The sequence below is a fragment of the Lampetra fluviatilis genome, chromosome 6 (assembly GCF_964198595.1).
Source record: "Lampetra fluviatilis chromosome 6, kcLamFluv1.1, whole genome shotgun sequence".
In the NCBI taxonomy this organism is placed as follows: domain Eukaryota; kingdom Metazoa; phylum Chordata; class Hyperoartia; order Petromyzontiformes; family Petromyzontidae; genus Lampetra; species Lampetra fluviatilis.
The window spans coordinates 97,269-123,244 of record NC_136280.1 but is presented as its reverse complement, the minus strand read 5'-3'; the positions used below and the strand labels follow the sequence as shown (position 1 = coordinate 123,244).

The window sequence follows — 25,976 nt, the reverse complement described above, 5'->3', positions numbered from 1 at the left end:
CCCGCCCCTGGCTGGACCACGTGACGGGGCGCGGGGGTGGGGGCAGGGAGCGCGGGGGGATACACGAGGAGGAGGAGAGACGCGCGGGGCCACAGAGAGACACGGGGGGGTCAGGGACACGGAGACACTGTGAGAGACACTGTGAGAGACACGGGCACACTGTGAGAGACACCGCGAGCGAGGCGAGGAGACGGGGACACGGACGGGAGGAGGGGGGAGGAGGGAGACACTGGGTCAGACACGAGGAGAGAGACGCGGCGGGGCATACGGGGAGCAAAGACACGAGGAGAGAGCCGCTGGGAGAGAAACACGAGGGGGGACGCGGCGGGGCGAGGAGGCGCCACCGCAGTGCGATTGCCGGTAAGAGTCAGTGAGAGTCGAGTTCAGGGTGAGAGTCGGGTTCAGGGTTGGGGTGAGGGGCTGAGGTCCCCGGGCCCCGAGGCACGGGGGGCCCCGATACCTCTTGGAGCCCCGGTCACGGCGGTCACGGCGGGCGGGACCCCGTGCGGGAGTCTCCGCCTCTCGGCTCCGCGTTGCGCAACGCGGCCTGGCAACGGCGCGGAGCCCGCGCCGAGGCCGCGGTGGGCGGGAGGCGCCACCCTCTGACCCGGGGCCACGCGAGACCCGGGGCCCGTGGACCCCGGCCTGGGCCCGTGGGTCCCGGCTGGGGCCCACGGGCCCGGGGCACGCGGACCGCGCGGCCTCGGACCCGGAAGCGCGGCCTGGAGTCGGCGTTACTAACTAATACTACGTCACTAACTTCTACGTCACTAACTACTAACTACTACGTCACTAACTACTAACTACTATGTCACTAACTACTACGTCCCCAACTACTACGTCACTAACTACTAACTACTACGTCACTAACCACTAACTACCGTGTCACTAACTACCGTGTCACTAACTACCGTGTCACTAACTACACGTCACTAACTACCACGTCACTAACCACTACGTCACTACCACGTCACTAACTACTACGTTATATTCATAGGGAGATGAATATTTGTTCCATCCTTAATCGCAATGATGTAAAGACCTTTTTCAGTCCACCGCTGGATAGAAGACCTCTCCAAGCGGCTCCATCTCTCACGGTTTCTGCCACGCAGCAATCCACTCGGCACCTGCCCACGAGCTGATTCCATCGCTCCATTCGGAACGGAACGTGTCCAAGAGGTGGCGGCAGCTTTGAGGCCTTCATCCAGCAGTGGATTGCCACAACTGATGATGCTGATGATCTCCTTGGTGGGCGTCCTCAAGGGTCCCCCTTCCATTCCTTGGCTGCCACTCATCATTCTTCACCATCCTTAGCAGGAAAAGCTGAACACCGACGTACCTCCAAAGTGTACATCCCAGATGGTTGTTAGTTTCCTTCGTAGGTTACGGACAGCGTGAAGTTAAAGTTCTACCTTGCTTCAAGTCTCGGTGGTAACACTGCCTCAGAGCAAAATGCGCATGCACTCCATTCTTGACTCGGTCGCCTTTCTGCGTTTGTATGTTATGCTCCTGTTCGGCTTGGGTTTTCTCTGGTTTTTCAATTTTCCTCCCATCGATTAATACATCGGTGTCATTCATTGGTGTTGTCCAACAATCCCAGTGCAGCAGCACCCTCTTGAAATAGTCTTTGAGCTCCTTGGTATTCTTTTTATGGATACAAAAGTAATCGTAATTTATACGATTCCCATCTATAGTGGACCTGAGTAATTTGCCTAAAGCAGAGAGAAAGCGGGGAAGCTTCTCTTGGTGACGAGTGCAGACAGAGTCTGTTGACATCTGCGCGTTATTGCCCTCTGGCGAGTCCCTGTTTTCTGACAGCGGGACGCATACTCGACGTTACCAGATTCGGTGGTGAGCCGTCGATGTTTAAATCCTCTTTAACGCAACCGGACTTTCAGAGATGATTGTGCTACTTAATATATTTTGGTTTGTGTTTGAGTTAGGCCACGTGGTAGAGTTTTGCCAAACATATTATCGTTCACCGTACACCACCCAACAAGTTTGTCATGTTTGCACAGTGTTTACACATGCCTACGTATTGATCAATATCTGACCAAATACACTCCTCACTGATGCCATAAGATTTTTCATGACTGAATTAAAAATCAACAATATTAACTGTGACAATCTTGGGTGGTAAAAGGTTAATGACAGCAATCTTTCCATAAACTACCGTGTGGCATAACCCAATGATATGGGTCTTAGTTGGTTTTTACATCGGAGACCTATGTTTTCCGGTACTAATTTTACCTACCCCAGTGGAAGGATGATGGACAGTCAACCTCCACTTGCAATCTTCCAATTGCGAGCTACTCGCTCTGCCACTGAGCTCCATGATAAAATCGTCAGCTCACCCCTAAAATCGGTGAAACTAATTATTTGTAGATACTGCATTAGTAGTGGTGCACAAACACCAAAGCCCAACACATTCATCAGTAACGATGGGCCAGTGCCCCACGTTTGCTAGAATCGTTCGGGTTGGCGAGTAGGGCAGGCGAGCGGCGCCTTGGAGCGGCATGGAGTTTTAGTGGAGAGGCTTTCTCGCCTGCTCACCAATCGCGCGAGACGCTGAGCGGCGAGCGTTCTGCGTGTTGTCCCTCACAGATGGCGGACCCCGAGCAAGACCTCCTCTTGGCGGCCCTCAGCGAGAGCGGAATCTTCCCCAGTGACCTGGACAGCGACCTCTCTGAGCCCAACTTGCCTTCGCAAGACGTGAGCCAACACACATTTGCATGCTACACGGCAGTGCTGGTGGGCGCTGGGGTCAGGGTCGAGGTTTGGTGGTGGTTGTAGATGTGGTGATTGTGTTTAACCAGGTGGGAACTCAAGAGACGAGGGGCCCGTGTACCGAACGGTTTACACAATTCTTTAAATTGAAGAGGCCACAATTTATTCGAATTTCTGATTATTCACAGGATTTACGCAATGTATACATTTCCGTAAGAATGTACAAATGGTAGCAAGCAGTCATACGTCCGCCATGACTTGAACACGGCTAGTACGTGGAAGAAGATATCTCAGTGTTTGTCGTGGTGCTTGAGCGGTTGTGCGTGTGTCTTCTCTGTGGATCTTGTTGTTGTGTGTTTCAAGTTGTATTGGAGCAGTTGTATTTGCGTGTGTAGTTTTGGTGATGCATGATTATTTTATGGTTGTTTATCATTGTAGTTGTTTGAAGTTGTTGACATCTGTATTTATAATGGTATAATGGTTATTATACATTGTATTCTACTATGTCATCAACTTTGATAACCTTTCGAACATGGCTCACATTATTTATAGCTGTGCTCACCTCTGCCACACGTGTTCCTTTATTGCGTAGCTGCCGCTGCTGCCGCCGCGAGATGTCCAGTTTATTTCTCGGAGGTGAACACCACGCGATAAACGAGGTGTTCACCTCATCAGACGCGAACTGCGCTCTTCTATCTGAGGAGAGGCAGTATCCATGGAAACTGGCGCCAAAATCGTTGTTGCAGCTGATTGTCCGGGGGAGCAGGCGTGTTGATGTCATCCACGGCAACCGCGGTGCCCTGCCCATGTCTGTGAAGCGGCTGCGGTGCGCACAGAATCCCGCCTTTTGCACCATGCATTTGGTAGCGAATGCAAATCGTTTCCTGCTTAGATTGACACATTTTCTGAACCAACCAGGCCCCAGGTTGGTTTAATTGCAAGTGACCTGGGTCACAAACAAGACAAAAACAGTAGCACAAAACGATGAAGCAAATATAAATCGGATAACAACCTCGTTACAGAAGAAATAATATTGCACAAACGTAAATTAATATTAAACAAAATCGATTTCCTTAAATGAATGTTTGCTTGAACAAATTACTTAAAATAAACATAGCAAAGTGAACTGAATGAAACATTAAAATTGCTTCAGGATGATTATTGCACTAGTACGTAAATAAGTAAAAATAGTGAATATTCTTGCTCAAGAGGATTGAGGACTTGATGATCATCGCTTCACAGCTCAGCAGTCGTGGAAACTCTGGCGAGGGTCGTCTATCCATAACACAACCACTGTTTATGGTACCTAGTCTACCGACCCTAGAGAGCTGACGGGCTGTCAATCCCCAACCAGGATTTGGGACCTTCTGACGGCGAGCCGCTCGCTCTCCCGCCGAGCCACCAGTATGTAAACGGGCGGCGACGTGCGTCACGGACAAGGGCGGTTTTAGTTCACGTCCAGCGTGTGGAGCGGTTGAGGAGCCGATGTCGGCGAGCGCGAAACGTGACGGTGGCTCTGTGATGCCGCAGAGCGCCGTGATGGGAGGCTCCGAGCTGCTGGATCATATCGTGGGCTCCACGCTCCTCCTGGGCCCCGCCGCGCCCGGCGCCCCGCTCGCCACGCGGCCCCCTCAGTCGCCGCGCCCCGCCCTCGCCACCGTGGCCTTCACGCGAGGCATCATCGCCCCCTCACGGGCCCCGCAGCCCTCCAGGCCGGCCATGGCCCCCTTCACTCTGCCCCAGCTGGCGGGGGCCCAACTGCGGCCCACGGCAAACCCCGCGCAGGCTCAGAACAAGGTAACTCGTGCGGCGGCCGGTCTCCCGCATCCCGTGAGCTCGCACGTGCGACGCACGGAGAGTGCCCGGTGCGGCGTCCGCCGGCGAGTGCGAGGACGGTGACTAGGCGATTCTACTTCTTACGCATGGCATCACGGTCGGCAACTTATCATTCGACATTTAAGTTAGACGGCCACGCAGCAGCTTCGGATGATACGTACAGGATTTGCTCGATGCCGCAATAGGTGATTAGCCGTCTTGCACCCATGGGTCTTCTCCTGGTTCTCGGGTATCCTCTCCGTGTTATACTCGTACTAATTAATGGGGTTGATCAAACATCACAAAGGTGGGGCAATTACAGGTGCCGGTTCTGGCTGCTTTCCCCAGCTCTTGTCTGTGGCGTCCCGCACCTTTGTGCATGTTACAAAATCTGCAGCGTTTTGATATGCAGATTGCACAAATCTTGCTGTATAGACAATAATATATAAAAATGTATTATGATAAGCCTTTAAATTATTATCGCTGCAGAGGCCTGCCGCCCTCCCCTCTGTTCCACCCTTGGCGCAATGCGCCGTCGGGCCACTTGGCTGGCACCGCGAGTGCGCTGCGCATCCTGGTGCAAACGTGCAATATTTTTAATTTGAGCATTGAGGTATTTCACGTGGAAAACCCCTGGAGATGCAGCCACTCGATGGAGGGGGGGTCTCAGGGTGTTGAGCGACGCGTGCGCAGCAGACTGCGCGAGCCCTGCCGTGCGTCTCGAGGGTATCGTCGCTGCATGTGGACGCGTCTGTGCGTAGGTGCGACTGAAGGATCTGCTGCATCTGAACAGCCTCTCCGAACTGCTCAAGCTGAAGCCGCCCCCGGGAGTGACCGCCCCCGTGGCCGCCGCGACAGGTGAGCAGTGCGGTGGTCGCCCGCCTGTCGACCCTCTTCTCATCGGTGTGGTGGAAAGCGCGAACGAGCAAACGTTGCTTCGCAAGAGCGGCGGAGCAGATGGAGCGTGGGGCCCCTTGGGCGTTTGTGATGTCGCTCTCGCTCGCTCTCCCTGGCTCTCCCTGGCTCTCCCTGGCTCTCCCTGGCTCTCCCTCGCTCTCCCTCACTCTCCCTCGCTCTCTCTTGTGCCCAGTGGAGCCCACGAACGGGTTGCTGAAGAAGGAGGGGCCGGTGTCCGTGGGGATGGGTGCCGCTCCGGGGAAGGAGGCGGTGGCGACACGTGTGTGGGCCACAGAGGAGCTCAAAATCAGGAGCTTCTCTCCCACGGTGCAGGTGTGTGCACGCGTGTGCACCTGTGGGTTTGTGTGTGGTCTGCTTGTGTACCTGTGTAATGAGCCTTTGTGTGCGTGTGAATATGCGTGCCTGTGGATGTGGGTGTGAGTTTGCATGTGCGTGCATGTCCATGAACCTGTTGCGAACCTGTGTGTGCGTGTGTGTGCGCGTGATTGGGTGAACCTTTGCGTGCCCGTGTGTCTCTGTGTGCACAAGTCAGCGAATGTACCTTTCCAGCATTCCTGGTTTTGCGCAGCCCATCCCAGGGCCTTCTGTGTGAGCTTGAGACGCTGCTGCTGCTGCTGCCTGTGTCCCCCCACTCCTCTGACTTTCATAAAAACACTGTCTTGAGTTTTACTATTATCAGCACGCCTTCAACTCTTTTTGAGGATGGTCCTGCCAAGTTGTTTCAGTATGGGGTGATGTTTCGGCTGTGTGTGATCCAAATTGAGTAATTGGCAGGCACTCGAGCATTTGGGTGTTTAACCAATTGGGAGGAAACTGGAGAACCCAGAGGAAAGTCATGCAGGAGGAGAACGTCCAAACTGCACACACAGACACGCTCTGCAGAACGGGGAGAACGCACAAACTGCACACACAGACACGCTCTGCAGAACGGGGAGAACGCACAAACTGCACACACAGACACGCTCTGCAGAACGGGGAGAACGCACAAACTGCACACACAGACACGCTCTGCAGAACGGGGAGAACGCACAAACTGCACACACAGACACGCTCTGCAGAACGGGGAGAACGCACAAACTGCACACACAGACACGCTCTGCAGAACGGGGAGAACGCACAAACTGCACACACAGACACGCTCTGCAGAACGGGGAGAACGCACAAACTGCACACACAGACACGCTCTGCAGAACGGGGAGAACGCACAAACTGCACACACAGACACGCTCTGCAGAACGGGGAGAACGCACAAACTGCACACACAGACACGCTCTGCAGAACGGGGAGAACGCACAAACTGCACACACAGACACGCTCTGCAGAACGGGGAGAACGCACAAACTGCACACACAGACACGCTCTGCAGAACGGGGAGAACGCACAAACTGCACACACAGACACGCTCTGCAGAACGGGGAGAACGCACAAACTGCACACACAGACACGCTCTGCAGAACGGGGAGAACGCACAAACTGCACACACAGACACGCTCTGCAGAACGGGGAGAACGCACAAACTGCACACACAGACACGCTCTGCAGAACGGGGAGAACGTCCAAACTGCACACACAGACACGCTCTGCAGAACAGGGAGAACGTACAAAGTCCAATATTAATACCCACCATTCACCACTAAGTGACGGTGACGTCACCCCTGTGCCTGTGCCAGGCCAGGTGCACTTTGAGGCCACATGAAGTGTCGAAGACTCGCTGACAGGAGGGCATGGGACAGACCCTGGTGCCATAGTTTGGTTGACTGAGATGACTGGTAGATGCACCAGTTGTACGCCCTAATGTGCCAACTTGCTGCATTTTAGACACCCGGCACTTCGCTCGTTGTTGTGAGTGTCGCTCTTCTGCCCTTCGTTGTTGGAGGGCGACTGCCTCCAACTGCCCAGTAGCGTCCTTCACAAGCCTCCTCCAAAGAGGCCGATCTTGACACTGCTGGCAGCAGTCTTCAGCAAGTCCACTGAACTCCACATCCTTCCAAACCACATCAGTCCATCTCTTTTCCCACCCATAGCATGCCCATTTAACCCCCTCTATGAAGTCAAACAGAAGCTGCTTGGGCATGCGGTAGCTTGGCATGCAGGTTACATGACCCAGCCAACAACACAGCCTTGCCTGCCGGAGGAACTCACTGATGGGAATGTGTCCAGACCTTTCAAGGATATGTGAGCTCACACAATTCAGCCTGGTTAAACCCAGGATAGATTGTAGGCAGGCCAGCTTGAATATTTCTAACCGGTGCAGATGTTCCATTACAGGGGTCCACGTTTCACAAGCACAGAGAAGGGAGGGCATGATTGTGGCCTGGAAGATTTGAAGCTTCGTGCGTGCATTTCCAACATTACGCAGCTGATGACACACACACGCTCTGCAGAACAGGGCGAGAACATGCAAACTACACACACACGCTGTGCAGAACAGGGGGGAGAGCATACAATCTGTATCCATGCCCTGCGAGCTGCGAGTGTCGCCACTACGCCAGTGATACAGTGGGAGCCTTGAACCGGTGCAGTCGGTACAACTCCTCCATGCGGCCGTTTGCACTCAGTAGGGTGTGCCGGGGCATGTTTCCAGGCAGCCGTGAAGGACGAGGAGGAGGTGGAAGAGGAGGAGGAGGAGCTGGGCCACACGGAGACGTATGCCGAGTACATGCCCCTGAAGCGTGAGCGTCATGCACGCACACACACACGCAAGCGTGCACGTGGTGTGAGGGAGTAGCGAGTTGCCTACGTGCGAGTACCAGTCCATGTGGCCATGTCCGGTGTGTCCATGAGTACTCGCCTGCATGTGCTCGAGTAGTCATGCATGTGTAGCGTCTGTTTGTTCTCGCCTGCGTGTCTGCGAGTACTCGCCCAAGCACGTGCGTGAGTACTCGCCCGCTTGCGTGTGTGCGTTGGCGCGTGCCACAGTGCGCATCGGCCTGCGGCACCCGGACGCGGTGGTGGAGACAAGCTCGCTGTCCAGCGTCACGCCGCCCGACATCTGGTACCGGCTGAGCATCCCCGAAGAGACGGTGGACAGCGGCTGGCTTTCCGCCCTGCAGCTCGAGGCCATCACCTACGGCTGCCAGGTGGGCGAGCACCGTGGCCCGCCGGGGCGTTCGCGGGCACCGGCGGCACGGCCGAAGGCCGGCTCGGATCCCGTGTGGTGTGGCAGGTCGTTGGCGGCGCTCGTGCAGCTGAGCGGTCGTAATGGTGAAGTGGCTGGCCAGTTGAGTGAGCGGCTCACAGCTGCGAGTCTGTGGGTTTCTTAATCTGTGGGTCTCTGTGCGAGTCTATACGCAGATAATGGGAGACTCTCACGGCAGATCTTGGAGGTCGCCTTTCGGGATCTTGTAGAGAGCGTTGGTGGTGAGAAGGTGTGGGGGCATCAATGGCTTTAGCCATGATGTCGTCTTGATCTTTGTGGATAAGTCTACAGTGTTTTTTTAAAATGGAGTCACCCCCGCCATATGAATGTGGAATTTCCACCACTGGCTCAGGGCTGTAAACATCAGGTGAGCACTGGCCTGTGTAAAAATGAGACCTGTACTTGTGCTTCATGCACACAAACTCCAACAACCACAACCGGAGTCGTGCGCCATGCATCTGTGCTGTGGTGTTGTGGTGTGCGCAGCAACAAGAGACGTACCTCACCAATGGGGAACGCGCCGGGTTTTTGATTGGAGATGGCGCCGGGGTTGGTAAAGGCCGCACCATCGCTGGCATCATCTACGAGAATTACCTGCTGGGGCGCAAACGCGCCGTCTGGTGAGGCCTGCACCCTCGCCGTTCACCTCCCGTCTGTCGCCGACCCTGTTAGCTCGTGAATGTATGGAATGTTTAATTGGTGCCCTCCACGAGCCCACCTTGTGCCTGCGATGCGTACATGTGTGGCCTAGCGGAGGCGGCAGTTCTGTCCGGTGGGCCGCCCTGGTTAATGCCGCGCTGGAGGTGAACCGTAAAATTCTTCGCACCGCGTGCTTCGCTCACAGTGGATGGTAAAGATCCCCGTGACGTCATTCGAAGAAGAGTAGGCCATCCTGTGTAGGCGCCACAGTGAAAACTTGAAATCGTACTCTCGACTTACTCGATTCCAAAGCGCACCGCAGTCTACGAATACAATCTAGCAGGACCCTCCTGAATAAGAGTCTTAAGACTGAGGCTGTCCTCGGTAAACAAGCAGAATAATAACGATAATGTGGAGGTAGTACAAACACAGGCGCTGTGTGTGAGTGCGCTCTGCCCAACTGCTGCGAGTGTAGTTGTTACGTAGCCAACCGTGCTAATCGGAGGTGCCCACAGGTTCAGCGTCTCTAACGACCTCAAGTACGACGCGGAGAGGGATCTAAAGGACATCGGAGCGAAAAATATCACGGTTCACTCCCTGAGCAAGGTGAGCGCCGAGTGAGGCAGCATCCATGGACGCGGTCGGAATCGCCCGGAATGATGCTGCGACGTGGCGTGCGTGATGCATTGGGAAGGCTCGGGCTGGCATGTTGACCATGAGGGTGGTCCCCAACACTAATTATTTGTGAAGGTTGTATGTATTTTGAGCTTATTTCGCACCGTATGTAGCCAACCATCTTATTGTTCGTGAAGATTCCCCATATTTACCCAGCTGTGTGTGATCCCAATTGAGTAATTTGTTGGTAATTTTTCATACTTTTTTTGGCCAATACCAATGACATAGTGGGGTTTTTTAGCTATGGAAGGAAACCGGGGAACCTAACCCATGCAGAACAAGGGAAGAACATACAAGCTCTGAAAGCTTGGCAGTACCTTCCTGAAAAAGAGTCTTGCGACTCGGTGAGGCATGCCTGTGTAAACAAGCGGGATATTCGTTATAATTGGCGAATGGCAGCTGTTGTTGATGCTGCTCTTGCTTATGCTGCTTCTGTTGTTGCTGATACTACTGCTGATGCCGCTACTACAGTTGCTGATGCTGCTGTTCTCATGTTGGTAGTTCAAATATGGCAAGATCACGTCAAAGGAGAATGGCGCGGTGAAGAAGGGCGTGGTGTTTGCCACATACTCGGCGCTGATCGGGGAGAGCCAGTCGGGCGGCAAGTACCGCACGCGCATCAAGCAGCTGCTGCACTGGTGCAGCGACGATTTCGACGGCGTCGTATCCTCGCCACGCGACCCCGCACTCACCGTGCGTGAATGCTCACCCGCGTCCCACCCCCCAACCCACCCCTTCAGCGCCTCCACGAGTTGCGATTTCAGGTTGTGGACTGATCCGATGATCGGTTTGTGTCGGTGTCGTGTTTCCGGTCTCGTTTGTGTTGGCTTTTACATTTTTGGGGGGATTTTTCACTGCTCTATCATTTGGATATTAGTTTGTCGTCCTTCCCCCACACCTCGGATTTCTACGTTCAGTACAAAAGAAGTTCATCATATACACATTTGCATAGATTACGTAAATGGTCAGTGATAGATCTGGCGAGCAAGGGGAAGAGAAGACCAAAGAGCAGATGATGGGAGACGGTCAAGGCAGTTGGTGGAGGTCGCGTGTTGACTGCGTGGCAGCTGCGGGACCTGGTGCAGTGTAACGAGAGTGCGTTGGACGTGCGGCAGTGGTCACGATGACGTCTCGATCTTGTGATAATTTAAACGCGTGACTCAGTGCTTGGATCGTCGGTGTAACAGCCGAGGAGCGTGATCGAGGGGAGGGCGACGCTCACCGCCGCAAGCAGAGATGGGCGTCATGCAATCCTTGACTCCCGCACGTCAGATAATTTTTGATGAGTGCCACAAAGCCAAGAACCTATGTCCCGTGGGCTCCTCCAAGCCGACCAAGACGGGCCTGGCCGTGCTTGAGCTGCAGAACCGTCTGCCCAAGGCCCGCGTCATCTACGCCAGCGCCACTGGTGAGGGCCCCCTCCCTCCCCCATCCCCTCTGCCCCTCCCCTCCCCCATCCCCTCTGCCCCTCCCCTCCCTCCCCACCCCGTCATCTCCAGCTCCATGCTCGTCTGTCACCTCCCTGTTCCATAAGCAGACAATTGTCCTCCTGCTCGTGGCTCCCTCTCAAGTGGTTTTTCTCACTCATGGCAGGCCACACGTGCGGCATTCATGGGGTGCAGAATTTCAACATCGCCGGTTTAATGCCGATGCGGCGCAGTGGCAGCACTCGCTCCTCGCAGCAAGATGCATCGACGTTCGATTGCTGCCTTCGGTCCTTGCTGTGTAGATTTTGTATGTTCTCTCCCTCCTTTTCTTCGTGGGCTACTTCTGGGTTCTCTGGTCTCCTCCCACAGCTAAAATCACAGAATGTAACTGGCACTGGCCAACCATCACAATGCTGAAACATTACATGCAAATGAATCAATCGCACAACGACAGCAACGTCACCCCTCCACTGCGACAACTTGGCAGGACGTTCCTTAAAAAGCATATTGAGACTTTCCTGGGTAAATAATTAGAACCGTGAAAGTAAACTCTGGGGCGGGGGACGGGGGGTGTGGGCGTGTTGTTGTTTTGTTTCGCGCGCAGTGCTGACCGCTGCTATCTTATGCTGCCCTGGTCAGGTGCATCGGAGCCCCGGAACATGGCCTACATGAACCGGCTGGGGATTTGGGGGGAGGGGACCCCCTTCCGCGAGTTCAACGACTTCATCCAAGCCGTGGAGAGGAGGTAGCGAGCACCGACACTGCCGTCACAGCCAGCACACCACGCGGGGGCCACGTGCGGTGGCGGTGTTGGTGCTGACAGTCGTGCTGTGTGCGTGACGTTGGTGGTGGTGGTGGTGCCGTGTGTGACACTGGTGGTGGTGGTACTGCGCCCTCCAGGGGAGTGGGCGCCATGGAGATCGTTGCCATGGATATGAAGCTGCGGGGGATGTACATCGCCAGGCAGCTCAGCTTCTCTGGCGTCACCTTTAAGATCGAGGAGATCCCCCTCGACAGCAAATACATCTCCATGTACAACCGCGCCGTGCACCTGGTGAGAGGGGGGGCCCCCCTGCAGGTCTGCTCACACCTCCACAGGGCTCGCGCTGCCCCCACTGACAGAGTCTGGGAGAGTGGTGAGCGCGATGGTGTCGTTAGCATGATGGCATGGCAGGGGCGGGGAGCGTGACGGTGTGGTGATGGCGACGGTGTGGCGAGAGTGATGGTGACGAGGTTTGTCCTCGCGTGTGTGCGTACGCACAGTGGGTGGAGGCGCGTGAGAAGTTTCAGATGGCGGCGGAGCTGATTGACGCGGAGCAGCGCATGAAGAAGTCCATGTGGGGACAGTTCTGGTCGTCACACCAGCGCTTCTTCAAGTACCTGTGCATCGCGTCCAAGGTGCGCCGCCTCGTGCAGCTCGCCAGGGAGGAGGTCAAGAACGGCAAGGTGAGAACGTTCTTCGTGTCGTCACTCTGCTCGTTTTCCTGGGCAAGCCTCTCCAAGTCTCGGGTTCTCTGTTCTGGGAGAGGGTCCTGCCAGGTTTTCGGAGGAGGGGCTGATGATCGCTGTTCCGTGTAGATTTCGATTGAGCTATTTGTGGTGTAACTTTTAAGATTTGGCGAATTTGATCAAGGACACCAGCACGCAGTGGCCTACTCTTCTTTGAATGATGTCTCGGTTATTTTTTATGGTCAATGAATTTGCAGTATTAATGGGCACAGCGGCCAGTGGTTTCAAACCGTGAATGTTTGCAATGAGCGGCGAATGCGCTACCGCTGGGCCGTGTCACAATGCCGGCACGCACGCGTATCCGTGCACACGCACAATGATACGCACGCGTTCACGTGATGCTCGCGACGATGCACACGTGTTCACGTGACACGCACAATGATGCGTTCACATGACACGGTCGGCGTGTCTCTCTGCGCTCTCGTGCCGCCCGCTGACGTGTTGTGGTTGTGCCCTCGTGCAGTGCGTGGTGATCGGGCTGCAGTCGACAGGAGAGGCGCGCACGCTGGAGGCGCTGGAGGAGGGCGGTGGGGAGCTCAACGACTTTGTCTCCACCGCCAAGTACGCGCACCGACCCGACCGGATAGTGGGGATGATGGATTTGTCTCAAGGACGACACAGCCCAAGTAACAGAGCTCTTATCTCGTAGCTGCCTGCCTGGGCTGTGCGACATGCAGGGCCCAAAACGTTAAGTGGCCAGGAACAAACAGCACTATCAAGTTGCAATGGGTGGGTAAGCGAGTTGGGTGACCAAGTGAATGTGTAGGTGAGTGAGTAGGAGAGTGGGAGTATGGGCGAGAGGGTGAGTAGATGTGGCCAGACACCACAACACCGCAAGGGGCCAAGTGACAATGTGTGTGTGTGGAATGCTCAGCCCACCGCTTGACTGTGCCGTGCGTGTCCTCTCCCCTGCCCTGCTGTGATGGTTATGCTGCTCCCCCACTCCCTCCCCACTCCCGCTCTCCCTCTCCCCCCGACCCCTCCCAGGGGAGTGTTCCAGTGTCTAATTGAGAAGCACTTCCCCGCCCCCGACCGGAAGAAGTTGTCGAGTCTCCTGGGCTTCGAGTTGGGCAGCCTGAGCCGGGGTGGCACCCAGCCGGCACGGAGTAACGCTGCCACCACAACCCCTGCCCAGAAGCGCAAAGGTGCCCTCGCCGCACCACCATCGGCAATACTGCCCCACCGCCGCCACCTTCGCCATCACCCTCGCTATCACCCGTGTCCTAATCCCCCGTGTTGATCCCCCCCATGTGCCTCGCAGCCAAGAGCCAGGATGCGCGGGGGCAGGTGAAGCGCGCACGCGCGGGGAGGAGCGAGAGCGAGAGCTCCAGCAGCGAGGAGGAGGACGAGGAGGACGAGGGCGGCGGCAGGGACAGCGCCTCCTCGTTCGAGTCAGTCAGCTCTGGAGATGACGACTTCAACCCCTTCCGCGATGAGTCCGACGATGAGGGTGGTGAGGGGACTCGCCGCACTCGCCGCTCACCCCACACTCGCCACTTACCCCACACTCGCCATACATCCACATCACACGCCACTCGCCGCATCAGCTGTGAAATATTGGAACAAACTCATGTCAATAAATACAATGCCCGGCTGCAGTTTTTCTTCCAGCCGAGGGGACACCCTGATGGCAGCTGTCCGTGTGCAGAACAAGGTGACGTAGCGTCGGTATTCTTTTGCCAGTAGGGGGTGATATTGCTCTTGGCTATTCCCTCACACTTAGCAGATTGTGCCAGTTCATCCCAAATATCCGTCCGGGAGTAGCCGAGCGGTTACGTCGTTACGGGCGGACATGCACGCAAGGGGTGGGGGAGGAGCGGGTGAGGAGCTCCCGTGCCGTTCCCTAGACCCGTGGCTGGTGAGGAAGGAGCGCAGGAAGAAGTCCGTGGAAAAGGAGGAGGAGAGGAAAAGGAAGAGTAAGAAGAGCAAGGGGAGCAAGCGGAATGCCGACATCGACCCCGACTCCATCCAGAGCGCGCTGCTTGCCTCCGGCCTGGGCCTCCGAAAGAGCAGCTTCTCAAGTGCAGGTGCAGTGCGGGGGCCCCTCACTCGCATCACCCATTTGGGTGGTCGGGTGGCGCAGTGGTAACACTTGTCCCTCGCAGCCAGCGGGGACCTGGCTAAGATCTCTGTGGTGATTATCTAAACCTAACAAAGATGGCCGGGTGCAACGTTGGCAACACCGCCCCCTGTGCCGTGCCAGCCTCGATAGAGGCTCGCCGAGAACACTCGCCCGTTCTGTAAGGGGCCATCCATTTAGTACGTACGCAAAAATCTGTCAAAACTTGACCCCTCCCCCCCTCCCTGTACCCACGCGTACTTTTTACACCCCCCCCCCCACTTGCGTACGTATGCTTGACCCCCCCCCCCTACATCCTATAGAACGGCCGATATTTAATCCATGCAGAAACGATCAAGGATTAATAATATGAACGTGTTTAAGCAAACATAGTCCACCTTCGGCTGCATTAAATAATTAAGTTGCGTACCTTATTTTACTGAGCTGCGTGATGGCTGCAGTCAGGGGTGCGGTGGCATACAAGTGACACCTCTCCCACAGTCCCACTTCTCCCGGCAGTACTTGTTGTCTGACAGCTGAAGAAACTGAACTGTGGCTCATTTGAAGGCCAATGTAGACAAATTATTATCGAGGCTTCACCCCCCCCCCCCCCCCGTTTCCTATGCGTACGTACATTGTCAGTAGACGCCCCATACGCAAGCGTACGCATTTGGGTTGACCCTCCCCCCGTACGTACTAAATGGATGGCTCCTAAGGGGAACCTTTGTCTTTGCCCTTGTTTTCACCTGCGCGTGCGTAGGTGTGGGGGGGCTGTTGTCGGGCTCGGTGGGCACCTCGGGGCCCCCCCCCCCTGGCGGGGACCCCCCCCGCGGGCGACGCGGTGGAGCGAGCCCAGGCCATGAAGCGCGAACTCCTCGACCACCTGGAGCAGCTGGCGGACGCATTGCCCCCCAACACGCTGGACGAGCTCATCGACGAGCTGGGGGGCACCGACAACGTGGCTGAGGTGCCCCCTTCCCCTCCTCCTCTCCTGTGCATCAATCCCTTAGGCGCTGGCTGCCATTGCTCAGGAGGCTGTGCGCCTGCTTGAACACGCGTGCGTGGTGTGAGCTTTTCGCACTTGACAGCCTCAAAGTGCACCTTGGCCAGGCACATGTGCTGTGGTGACATTACCGCCACCTAGTGGCGAACAGCAGTTGTTGCTGTGTGTATACATTGTGTGCTTGTGCGTGCTTGGGTGTGCGCGTGTGCGCGTGTGCGTGCGTGTGTGTGTGCGCGTGTGCGTGCGTGTGTGTGTGCGCGTGTGCGTGCGTGTGTGCGTGCGTGTGTGTGCGTGCGTGTGTGCAGATGACTGGGCGCAAGGGCCGCGTGGTCAGCAATGACGACGGGAGCATCGCGTACGAATCGCGCTCCGAGCTGGACGTGCCCGTGGAGATCCTCAACGTCACCGAGAAGAAGCGCTTCATGGACGGAGACAAGGTGCGGGCTTGCCATGGGACCCCTTCTCACTCCCCCAGGGCCTCTCATCCTCTGGGATTTTCTTAACCTCTTGGTCTCTCCCTCCATCCCCCAAAGTTCTCCTGCCATCACCCTGATCTAAGTCTAACCCAGTTCCCTCCCCCCAACCCCCTAGAGCTGCAGTGAAGCGTTATGGCGAGAGGGAGTGGATACTAGAGAAACATGCTCAAATGTCCACATGATAAGTCACTTTTTGCTCTTATCATTTGTGGCCAGGGCATTTCTGAAAAAGAGCCATATAGCTTCGTGTGCCTTACCTGGTAAAATAAAAATAGTTTAAAATATTTGATAGATTCTGGAGATGTGCCCTCGGAATGTGGTTGCGAAGCGGTGCCTGCGCAGTGAGGCTTGGCATAGTGTGTTGCCGATGTGACGGTGTGCCGTGCGGTGTCGCTGCAGAACATCGCGATCATCTCGGAAGCGGCGAGCTCTGGAATATCGCTCCAGGCTGACCGCCGTGCCAAGAACCAGCGGCGGCGCGTGCACATGACGCTCGAGCTGCCCTGGAGCGCAGACAGAGCCATTCAGCAATTCGGTATGGGCGGACCAGGGACAACCATCGGGGGCACGAGTCGACAAGGAGGAGGGCACAAGCCAGGGGGCACACCCACGGGGACCGTGCTAAGAGCGTTAGTCAGACGGTGTTCGTGAGAGCGTGTTGGTGCCGGCGAGAGCGTGTTGGTGCCCGGTGAGAGTTTGAGTGTGCACGGGTGTGGCTGTTCCCAGGCCGGACTCACCGCTCTAACCAGGTGAATGCCCCCGAGTATCTCTTCCTCATCTCCGAGCTCGCCGGGGAGCAGCGCTTCGCTTCCATCGTCGCCAAGCGTCTCGAGAGCCTGGTGGGTGGTGGTGGCGGAAGGAGGTGTCGCGTGGGGGCGGGCGGAGGTGCCACAGAAGGCGACCGAGTTTACAATTCAACCCAGGCGCTTCTTACTGTGGGGTGCATGTGTTACCACTGCATCACCACAATGCTGGCCCCTGTTTGAATCACCCCTGCAAACGGAAGCTTTGCATTCAGAATCGCAAAGCCCCTGAAACATCGGTTGTGGCAAAGTATTGGGGGCAACGGAGGGCCCTGTGGTTTATTTCACGAATCGGCGCCCATCGAGTGAGATATGGAACACATTGGGTTTGATACAAAAATTGTGCGAGCATCAATTTTGATGAACTTGGGCAGCATGGCAGAGCATTGGTAACACCTGTAGCAAGAAACGAGTGAGTTTGATTCCCAACTCCGTGCCTGACTCTGGAGTTTGTATTCTACATGGGTCTCCTCCAGGTTCTCCGGTTTCCTGCCATAGCTAAAAACACAAATAGGACTGATGAGCCAAAGGCGGTGGGGCATGGTGCTGGTTACCCAACCCTTCGTGTGCCGTGCCGGCCTTTGCAGGTGCTGCTTGCCAACGGCACTTTCCCCAACAGTTTGTGAAAGGTTACGTGCGGAATCTTGGCCTCTGTGCGTGCGTGCGTGCTAGGGTGCCCTGACGCACGGCGATCGCAGAGCCACGGAATCGAGAGATCTGAGCCGCTACAACTTTGACAACAAGGTGAGCAAAGCTCACCTCTGCGGCGCACAACGTGGGAGGGGGGGGGTGGTTGAGGGTCGGGGCAATTCCCTCGTCTTGCCAGCGATGCCAAGTTGAAGGTGAAGCGCATCTAGTGCTGGTGACTGCTGCACGCGGCTGACTGGAGTCCAGCTCTGGAGGCGAGGGTTGGTGGGTCACTGCACAAATTTAGTGAACCTCCCTTCATCACGTGGGCTTTGAGGTGCCATACCCTGGCTCGGCAGAAGGCAGTACAGCAAGTGGAGTAATATCCATCTCTTTCCATCTATACGGGGATAGCGTTGCTCCCCTCCTGCATGTGGGTTTTCTCCATGCACGTGGGTTTACATAGAGGACTGCAGAGCTTGGGCAATTGTTGATAGCACTTGCACTCCGACTGGCTGCTGCCTTCCCACTTGTCTGTGGTTTCTCGCGCCTCTGTTGTCTCTTCGAGAGCGAGTAAACCCTGTGCGGCGGCGCGTTGAGAGTCGTGATTAGAGATCGGAAGAAACCATTCCGAAGCAACAACTGTGCCATGTTAATGTCTCGTAGCCTCTGCAGTGATATCCTGCGGTCTGCAGCCAAACCAGGGCAGAGGTCAAGCAACTCCTAAATCGACACGTTTACCCTACTATCGCCAATCTGACGCCGATCAGGATTGGAACCCTGCACAATTGCGTCGTTTTTAAGTTAAGTTTTAAAACATCTTGAGTTGCATTTGGCATATTTCTGAGCAATTTTGGCAGGCCGCCCTGGTGAATTCTGCGGTGCTTAGCAACCATAAAATTCTGCGTGCCGTCTGCTTTGCTCATAGTGGACGTTAAAGACCCCACGGTGTAATTTCAAGAAGAGTAGGCCATTGTGTGCCAGCGTTACAGTCCAAACATGCCAAATTAAAAAAATGACACATTTGACTCAATTGGGATTACAATCATCACCCCTTCCTGTGAAAATATAGCAGGACCCTCCTGAAAGAGTCTTGAGACTCAGGCATTCGTGGGTGAACAAGCGTAGAAGCAACAACAACAACTGTTGTGCTTTGTGTCTCTCCTGTGCGCTGGCCCGGTGTGCCTGCAGTATGGCCGGCAAGCCCTGGAGATGGTCATGAAGTCCATCGTTGGCCTCGACGCACCTCTGGTGCCGCCCCCAAGCGATTACTGCGGTGACTTTTTCAGAGGTGACCCCTCCCCCACCATCCCCCTTTCCGCGGTGCCCTACACACGCGCGCCCCCCATTCTCTGTGGCCACACGACATCGACCTACGCAAGTGTGTCTGTCCGTGCGTGACTTCATCTTTGTTTCCTCCCCTAGACATCCTGAAGGGCTTGGTGGGGGTCGGCATGGTGAACATCGATGAGAGAATGGGTCTCCCCACTTTGGACAAAGGTGTGTGAACTGAGTTAATTGTGAATTTGTGCTATTATTGTTTCACTTGTTTGAACTTGAACTTAACTTTTTTTACTTCTTTCCCACCGTACGTAGTTATTCCGAGGTGTTTACCTAAGAACGCCTCGCTGAATCTCGAGGATCTTTTTCAGGAGGGTCCTGCCAGGTTTTAGGAGTGGGGGGGGGGGCGATGTTGCTGCTGTGTGTCATCCCAATTGAGTAATTTTTGGGGAGTTTTTCATCATTCGGATGTTTTAGCCAATAGCAGTTGCATGGTTTGGCATTCTTTCTAGCTGATAACACAATGCTGACTACTTTGTGCTGTCGTCAAACGCCACTTGTGATGAGATGAGTTTCCCCGAGTGGAAGTGGTTCAGTAAAAACGGCTGCGCTGGGTGGGACGCTGGGTGGGACGCTGGGTGGGACGCAGGTGGGATGCTGGGTGGGACGCAGGTGGGACACTGGGTGGGACGCTGGGTGGGACGCTGGGTGGGACGCTGGGTGGGACGCAGGTGGGACGCTGGGTGGGACGCTGGGTGGGACGCAGGTGGGACGCTGGGTGGGACGCTGGGTGGGACGCAGGTGGGACGCTGGGTGGAACGCTGGGTGGGATGCAGGTGGGACGCTGGGTGGGACGCTGGGTGGGATGCAGGTGGGACGCTGGGTGGGACGCAGGTGGGACGCTGGGTGGGACGCTGGGTGGGACGCAGGTGGGACGCTGGGTGGGACGCAGGTGGGACGCTGGGTGGGACGCAGGTGGGACGCTGAGTGGGACGCAGGTGGGACGCTGGGCGGGACGCAGGTGGGACGCTGGGTGGGACGCTGGGTGGGACGCAGGTGGGATGCTGGGTGGGACGCAGGTGGGACGCAGGTGGGACGCTGGGTGGGACGCAGGTGGGACGCTGGGTGGGACGCTGGGTGGGACGCTGGGTGGGACGCAGGTGGGACGCTGGGTGGGACGCTGGGAGGGACGCTGGGTGGGACGCTGGGTGGGACGCAGGTGGGACGCTGGGTGGGACGCAGGTGGGACGCTGGGTGGGACGCAGGTGGGACGCTGGGTGGGACGCAGGTGGGACGCTGGGTGGAACGCTGGGTGGGACGCAGGTGGGACGCTGGGTGGAACGCTGGGTGGGACGCTGGGTGGGACGTGAACAAGATGGGTAAGGGCCGATCGCCAAGACGGGCATCGGAGAGCGGTCTCCACAAATCCGATCGCCCAAAGGGAAGAGGAGACTTGAGAGGAGGAGGCGCAGAGAGACTGCTGGCAGGGCAGATGTTAAGAGGTTGAATGTTGACTGCAGCAGCTACTGTGGGAACTGACAGAGGTTGAGAGAGTTGGTGGTTGTGAGGGATGTGGTTGTGGGGGCATCGGCGGCGTTGACCACGACGTCGCGGCGTTGTGATCGAGCGGTGTCTGTCGTGCCCTGCCCGCACGGTGCTCGTTTGCCAGATTACAACAACATTGGGAAGTTCCTGAACCGCATTCTGGGAATGGAAGTGGCGCAGCAGAATTCGCTCTTCCAGTATTTCTCCGACACTCTGCAAGCGGTCATTGTCAACGCGAAGCGTGCGGGGAGATACGACATGGGCATACTTGGTACGTGCGTGTATCTATTGAGTTATCTTCATTTTGTGTAACCAGGTGACAACTTGAGACTAGGATGAGTCATTTGCAAGAGTAACCTACAGCAATGAAGTAAATTTCAATCAGAACACAACAAAATGGCACAAACATACATCATTATGAAATTAAATGCATTTTATGTCATGAAAGTCGACTCAAATTACTCGTAAAAAACATTCATAGTCAACTTGTGCATATTTGGGGCTATTATTGCGGTCGTATGTAAGCAGACGAGCATGCGTATGTGTCAAATACATTTGTGTGTGCTGCGCTAGGAACCCGGCCACCCAAGTTCCATTCCCACTCATGACAAATATCGGTGAAGAATTTCTGAAAAATTCCAGGGGCCTCCCGGAAGTCGACTCAGCCTTGAGTACCTGGTGCAATGTGTAAACATCAGCACTTGGGAGACAAATCCAGCTGGGCATGGTGTTGGCCACCCACCCCCTTCATGTACCTTGCCGGCCTTCCTAGATGCTTGCTGCAGCACTTGCTCCAACAGACTGTTGACACTATCGGGGGGATCTTTAGCTTTGTGCACACTCTACAACCCCTCCGGTGTCATCGTGACCACTTAAAACTTGACACGACGTGTCTGTGGCACTGGGATAGTGAAGCTGGCCTGGGCGACGCTCTCAACCATGTCCTTCTAAATAGGCGCCGACTGACATTGCACGTGCGTGTGTGCATAGACCTGGGCTCGGGGGAGGAACGTGTGAAGAAGCTGGAAGTGAAGAGGTTTAACACGCGCGGCCACTCGGGTGCGGGCCACGTGGAGATGTACACGGTGAGCGATGCTCGAGCCTCGACCTGCAGAGCAACGGTGTCACGAGCGTCGCGATAGTCGTAATGGTGAGGCGGTGTGTTTTGTGTGTAACGGTGATGCGGTGTCTGCCGGGTATGTTGGTGCTACTAGGTGTTGGTGGAGCGGGGAATGTCATGGGAGGAGGCCACCGAGGTGTGGGCCGACCAATCCGGGCCAGACGACGGCTTCTACCTGTCTCTGCAGGTGTGCACTCGCACACACTCACACACGTGGGCACCACAGCCTCCCAGAGTTCCAGACTTGCCTCTACTGCCAATTCAGTGAGTCAACGTCCAAAGTGATTTCCCACTCAAACTAGCATTGAGGCATTGTGCCTTATCTCATCTTTGCAGCCCAGAGCCAGCGGTGGTGATTCCACATTCCTATGGCGGGGGCTATAAACAAGAGTCGACCACCGCATATTCGAATATAAATCGCTGGGATTCTTGACGTGAGATTTGCCTCCCAGACCAGCGTGGCTGTTATCCCTTAAAGCGCGTCAGAGCCTGAGACCGCCTTTTGTACATGCATTGGGCGTGCGTCAGGTGCGTAACGGCAAGCGCACGGCTGTGCTGGCGCGGGAGGTGAGCACCAGGAAGCGACTCTTTCTCATCTACCGGCCCAACACTGGCAAACAGCTGCGGCACGAAATGTACGCCGACCTCAAGAAGAAGTACAAGAAGGTGCGTGGGGGGGGGGACCTGCAAGACGTGCCTAATGTCGGCTATGCTTTGCATAACGTTGTCTGTGCTCGTTATCTGTGCTGTGTGCTGGCGTGTGGGAATGGTGACGCGGCGCTTCGTGCAGCGGTTCTGCACACTGGGGCGGGGGGTGCGGAAGCCTACAGGTTGCGCAGGCTGTGGCGTGGATACCGTGCAGGAGAAATTTTGAATATGGCCGTGGAATGTTGGTGTCACGTTGGTGTCACGTTGGTGTCACGTTTGTGGTGGGGGGGGGGAGGGACCAGTGGTCTTGACTGGGGGGCCATTTTATTAACAAAATTGAGAACCACTGGGTGGGCGCATTGTGCTGTGAACCCGGGGATCTGAGTTCGATTACCCACTGACGGCTGACATCAGTGGCGCGTGATATCTGAACCAGTCTTGAATAAGACAATTCCCTTTATTTGATCTGCAGGGTGGTGCATTGGTAACACTCGTGCCGCACAGCAATGCATGTTTGGGTTTGATTCCAGTCTGTTCTGCGTGGATTATCTCCGCGTTCTCTGGTGTCCTTCGATAGTAAAAAAAAGCCAATGTAACTGGCATTGGCCAAAACATCCTATTGCTGAAAAATTACCTGCAAATTCCCTATTTGGGATTATACACAGCAGCAACATCGATCTCTTTTATGAAAAATTGGCAGGACCCTGCTCAAAAAGAGCCTTGACTTAAATAATCACGCAGTGCTCTTCACCGTCTGATTAAACGTTGGGACCTCTGTGTTGTGACCTCAGGTGTCGTCGGACGATGCGATGCCTCACTGGGAGGAACAGTTCAACACCTCAAAGGACACCTGCACTCATGCTTACTGGTGACCACAGCACCACACTCCCTGCTTTGCGGCTCGCACAGAAACCATCGCCTCCTACTCACAGATTAATTAATGTGCATTTGTGCCACACAGATCGCTGCCATTATGGGGTCCCCTAGACCAGCGCTCCCCAACCTTTTTGGCACCAGGGACCGGTGGGGGGGGGGGGGGTTCTTCATTGGGTCTTTCCACCTTTTCAAAGAAGCTCTCCAGCGACGTTTGTTTTGTACTCATTGTGGCTACTAGGGGTTAGTAGCTTGTGGGCTCACCAACACTGTGACTGAGACGAGTGCGCAGTGTGGGAAAGAGGCGCGGATGGAAGTGGTCAATAATAAAACAATGGGGGCGGGCCACGCGCGGACTCACCGCTCTCACCTCTTGCTGTGCGGTCCGGTTCTTAACAGGCCACGGACCCACGGACCGGTACCGGTCCGCGGCCTGGGGGTTAGGGACCCCTGCCCTCGACTAAAAAATAAACAATTATGCACTGCAAGAACCATGCGTGCAAGGGCAACGACACTCGATATTGAACAATTGCGCAAGCTCTTTGGTCCTAAATTAGGGTGTTTGGCGAACTCAATTAATGAATGAGCATTGCGTGGCTTAACCCACAAATCGATTATGAACTGTGACGCGTCGGGTTGTGCCGTAGGCGGGGAAACTGCAAGAAGGCGGCGCTGGGCATGGTGTGCGAGGTGGGCCTGCGCTGCCGAACCTACCACGTGCTCTGCGGCTCCGTGCTGAGCGTGTGGAGCCGAGTGGAAGGGGTCATGACCTCTGTGAGTGGCTCCCACTTGAAGATGCAGATTGTGCGTCTGCGGACCGAGGACGGCCAGAGGATCGTGGGTAAGTCAGCTGGTCACGTCCCCACTCGCTCGCCACTTGACCTGCTCAAACACCTGGTCCTTTATTGGTGGATAATTATTGTTACTCCTATTTGCTTACCCAGGAGAGCCTCACCGAGTCTTAAGACTGTTTTCAGGAGGGTCCTGCCGGTGCTTTTTTTGCGACGATTCCCAATTAAGATGGGCCGTGACGCTGGCACACAATGTCCTCGTTTTAAATGATGTCACACGATCTTTAACGTCCACTGGAAGTGAAGCAGATGCTGCGTCGTATATTACGGTTAACACACACCGCAATATTAACCAGGACAACCTACCGGATTAGAACCCCGAACATATGCAGCAGGCGATGACCGCGCTTTGGGTGGGCCATATCACCGCCCCGGACGCGTTTGTCAATGTTCAACGACTCAATGTTTCCGCGTGTGTTTTTCACAGGGCTGATTATCCCGCAAAGCTGCGTGCCGCTTCTCGCTTGCGTGCTGGCATCTGTGGAGCAGCAGCAGCAGCAAGCTGCACCTGGCTCGCTGCCATCGCACGCGTTGACGCCCGCGCACACTTAGAGCCCGCCTTGCGTAGAAATCGACGTCCCCGTAGTGCCGGATGGCAGAGATCGTAAGGCTTATGCCCTCGTTTAAATTAAACTCCGGCGTTAACAGTCGCCCTGTGGTAAGTACTATGGCTGTTTTGGAATGTGTATAGTTATTGGCCGAGTGAGTGGAACTGCCAGGCCGGGGAATCATCTGAGGAGAGCTCTCGACCGCAGCTCCCAGTCGCCATGGCTGGGTTGGTCAGTCCAGTTCGTTGCCCGTTTTAGTTTAAGTTAATTCCACCCCTTCCACCATCCCCCCAGCGCCTCCACTGTGCTCTCGCTCTGGAGCTGCCCGAGGTTTTCTGTGTAAATTTTCGACTCATGCTGCCCCTTTCCCAGCACCACCGTCTGTAAGATAATCCGTGGAATAAAAGATGCTGCCCGTTTTGCTCCCATGGTGTGCGTCTGTATGTTCTCAGATAAAGGTGCAGCCGTGCACCTTGTCCTCGACCAGACCGAGCTCTAGTGAGCCCCGCGTGCAAGGCCGGCGCTGGGGGGGTGGGGGGTGCTGGGTTGGGCCATGCACCACAAAACGTCCCTTTGCCCCCCCCCTTCCCGAGTTCACCCTCCTTAGTCGTGAATCACTGTCATAGTGGTGCTCTACACAGCGGCTCTCGCAGAAGCCGGTACCCGACCTGCCCTTCTAGAGGGTGTTTTTGGCCTACTTTTCCATGCTGGCCAAATGTCAAGGAAGGTTATTTAATGCCTTGCTTCACATCCGCAGTGTTTAGTCTGCAGAGTAGAGACACTTACTAGGCTTTAGAGTGACATCGCTTGGCTCCGTGCCTCACTTATGTCTGAAATATTGTGCATGTTACAATTTGTATTATTAACCAGGCGAGCCCTCTCGAGAGGAGCCAAGGTCTCTCTGGTGTAGGCCTCGGCAAGGTAATTTACCCTTTTTACCGGGTAAAAGGGTAAAGGTGTCGACATGCCAAGGGGTAAGGTAAAGGGTAGGGTAAAGGTAGCTCGGAAGAATTACCCGGTAGGGTAAAGGTAGCGCGAAGTATTTCAAGGTAAATACGGTGCCTTGTTTACCGCTAAAAGCTCCGTGGCGCAGTCCGTGGCCTCCATTTAATAAGTAATATTTTTTAAAAACTTTTTAAAACACGCTTTTATTAAATGTACTAGTAATGGCAGAACTCCAGGAAGTGGTCCCCGAAGCTCGCCATAACGTAAGGGAGCATGGCCAATTACAGCCGTCAATTGACCGTGGACAATTTGACCCAAGCTGAAGCATAACATAAAAAATAATGCTTA

At 55.4% G+C, this 25,976-nt stretch overlaps 1 protein-coding gene across 1 annotated transcript; it reads left to right on the top strand.

Annotated features, from left to right (window-relative positions):
• Window positions 1-39: 39 nt before the first annotated feature.
• Window positions 40-25,098, top strand: SBNO1 (strawberry notch homolog 1). The gene is given in 33 exon segments (XM_078857376.1): window positions 40-360; window positions 2,605-2,712; window positions 4,258-4,524; window positions 5,304-5,400; window positions 5,633-5,772; window positions 8,045-8,132; window positions 8,380-8,540; window positions 9,086-9,219; window positions 9,754-9,844; window positions 10,415-10,576; window positions 11,186-11,321; window positions 11,980-12,085; window positions 12,241-12,394; window positions 12,604-12,786; window positions 13,313-13,410; window positions 13,837-13,994; window positions 14,111-14,302; window positions 14,697-14,876; window positions 15,669-15,706; window positions 15,708-15,875; window positions 16,217-16,348; window positions 16,787-16,922; window positions 17,114-17,226; window positions 17,863-17,934; window positions 19,009-19,108; window positions 19,243-19,317; window positions 20,768-20,914; window positions 21,634-21,728; window positions 21,858-21,950; window positions 22,292-22,429; window positions 23,203-23,279; window positions 23,932-24,125; window positions 24,563-25,098. Coding segments are annotated over 32 exon segments (4,158 nt in total). The 5' UTR covers window positions 40-360; the 3' UTR covers window positions 24,688-25,098.
• Window positions 25,099-25,976: the final 878 nt, after the last annotated feature.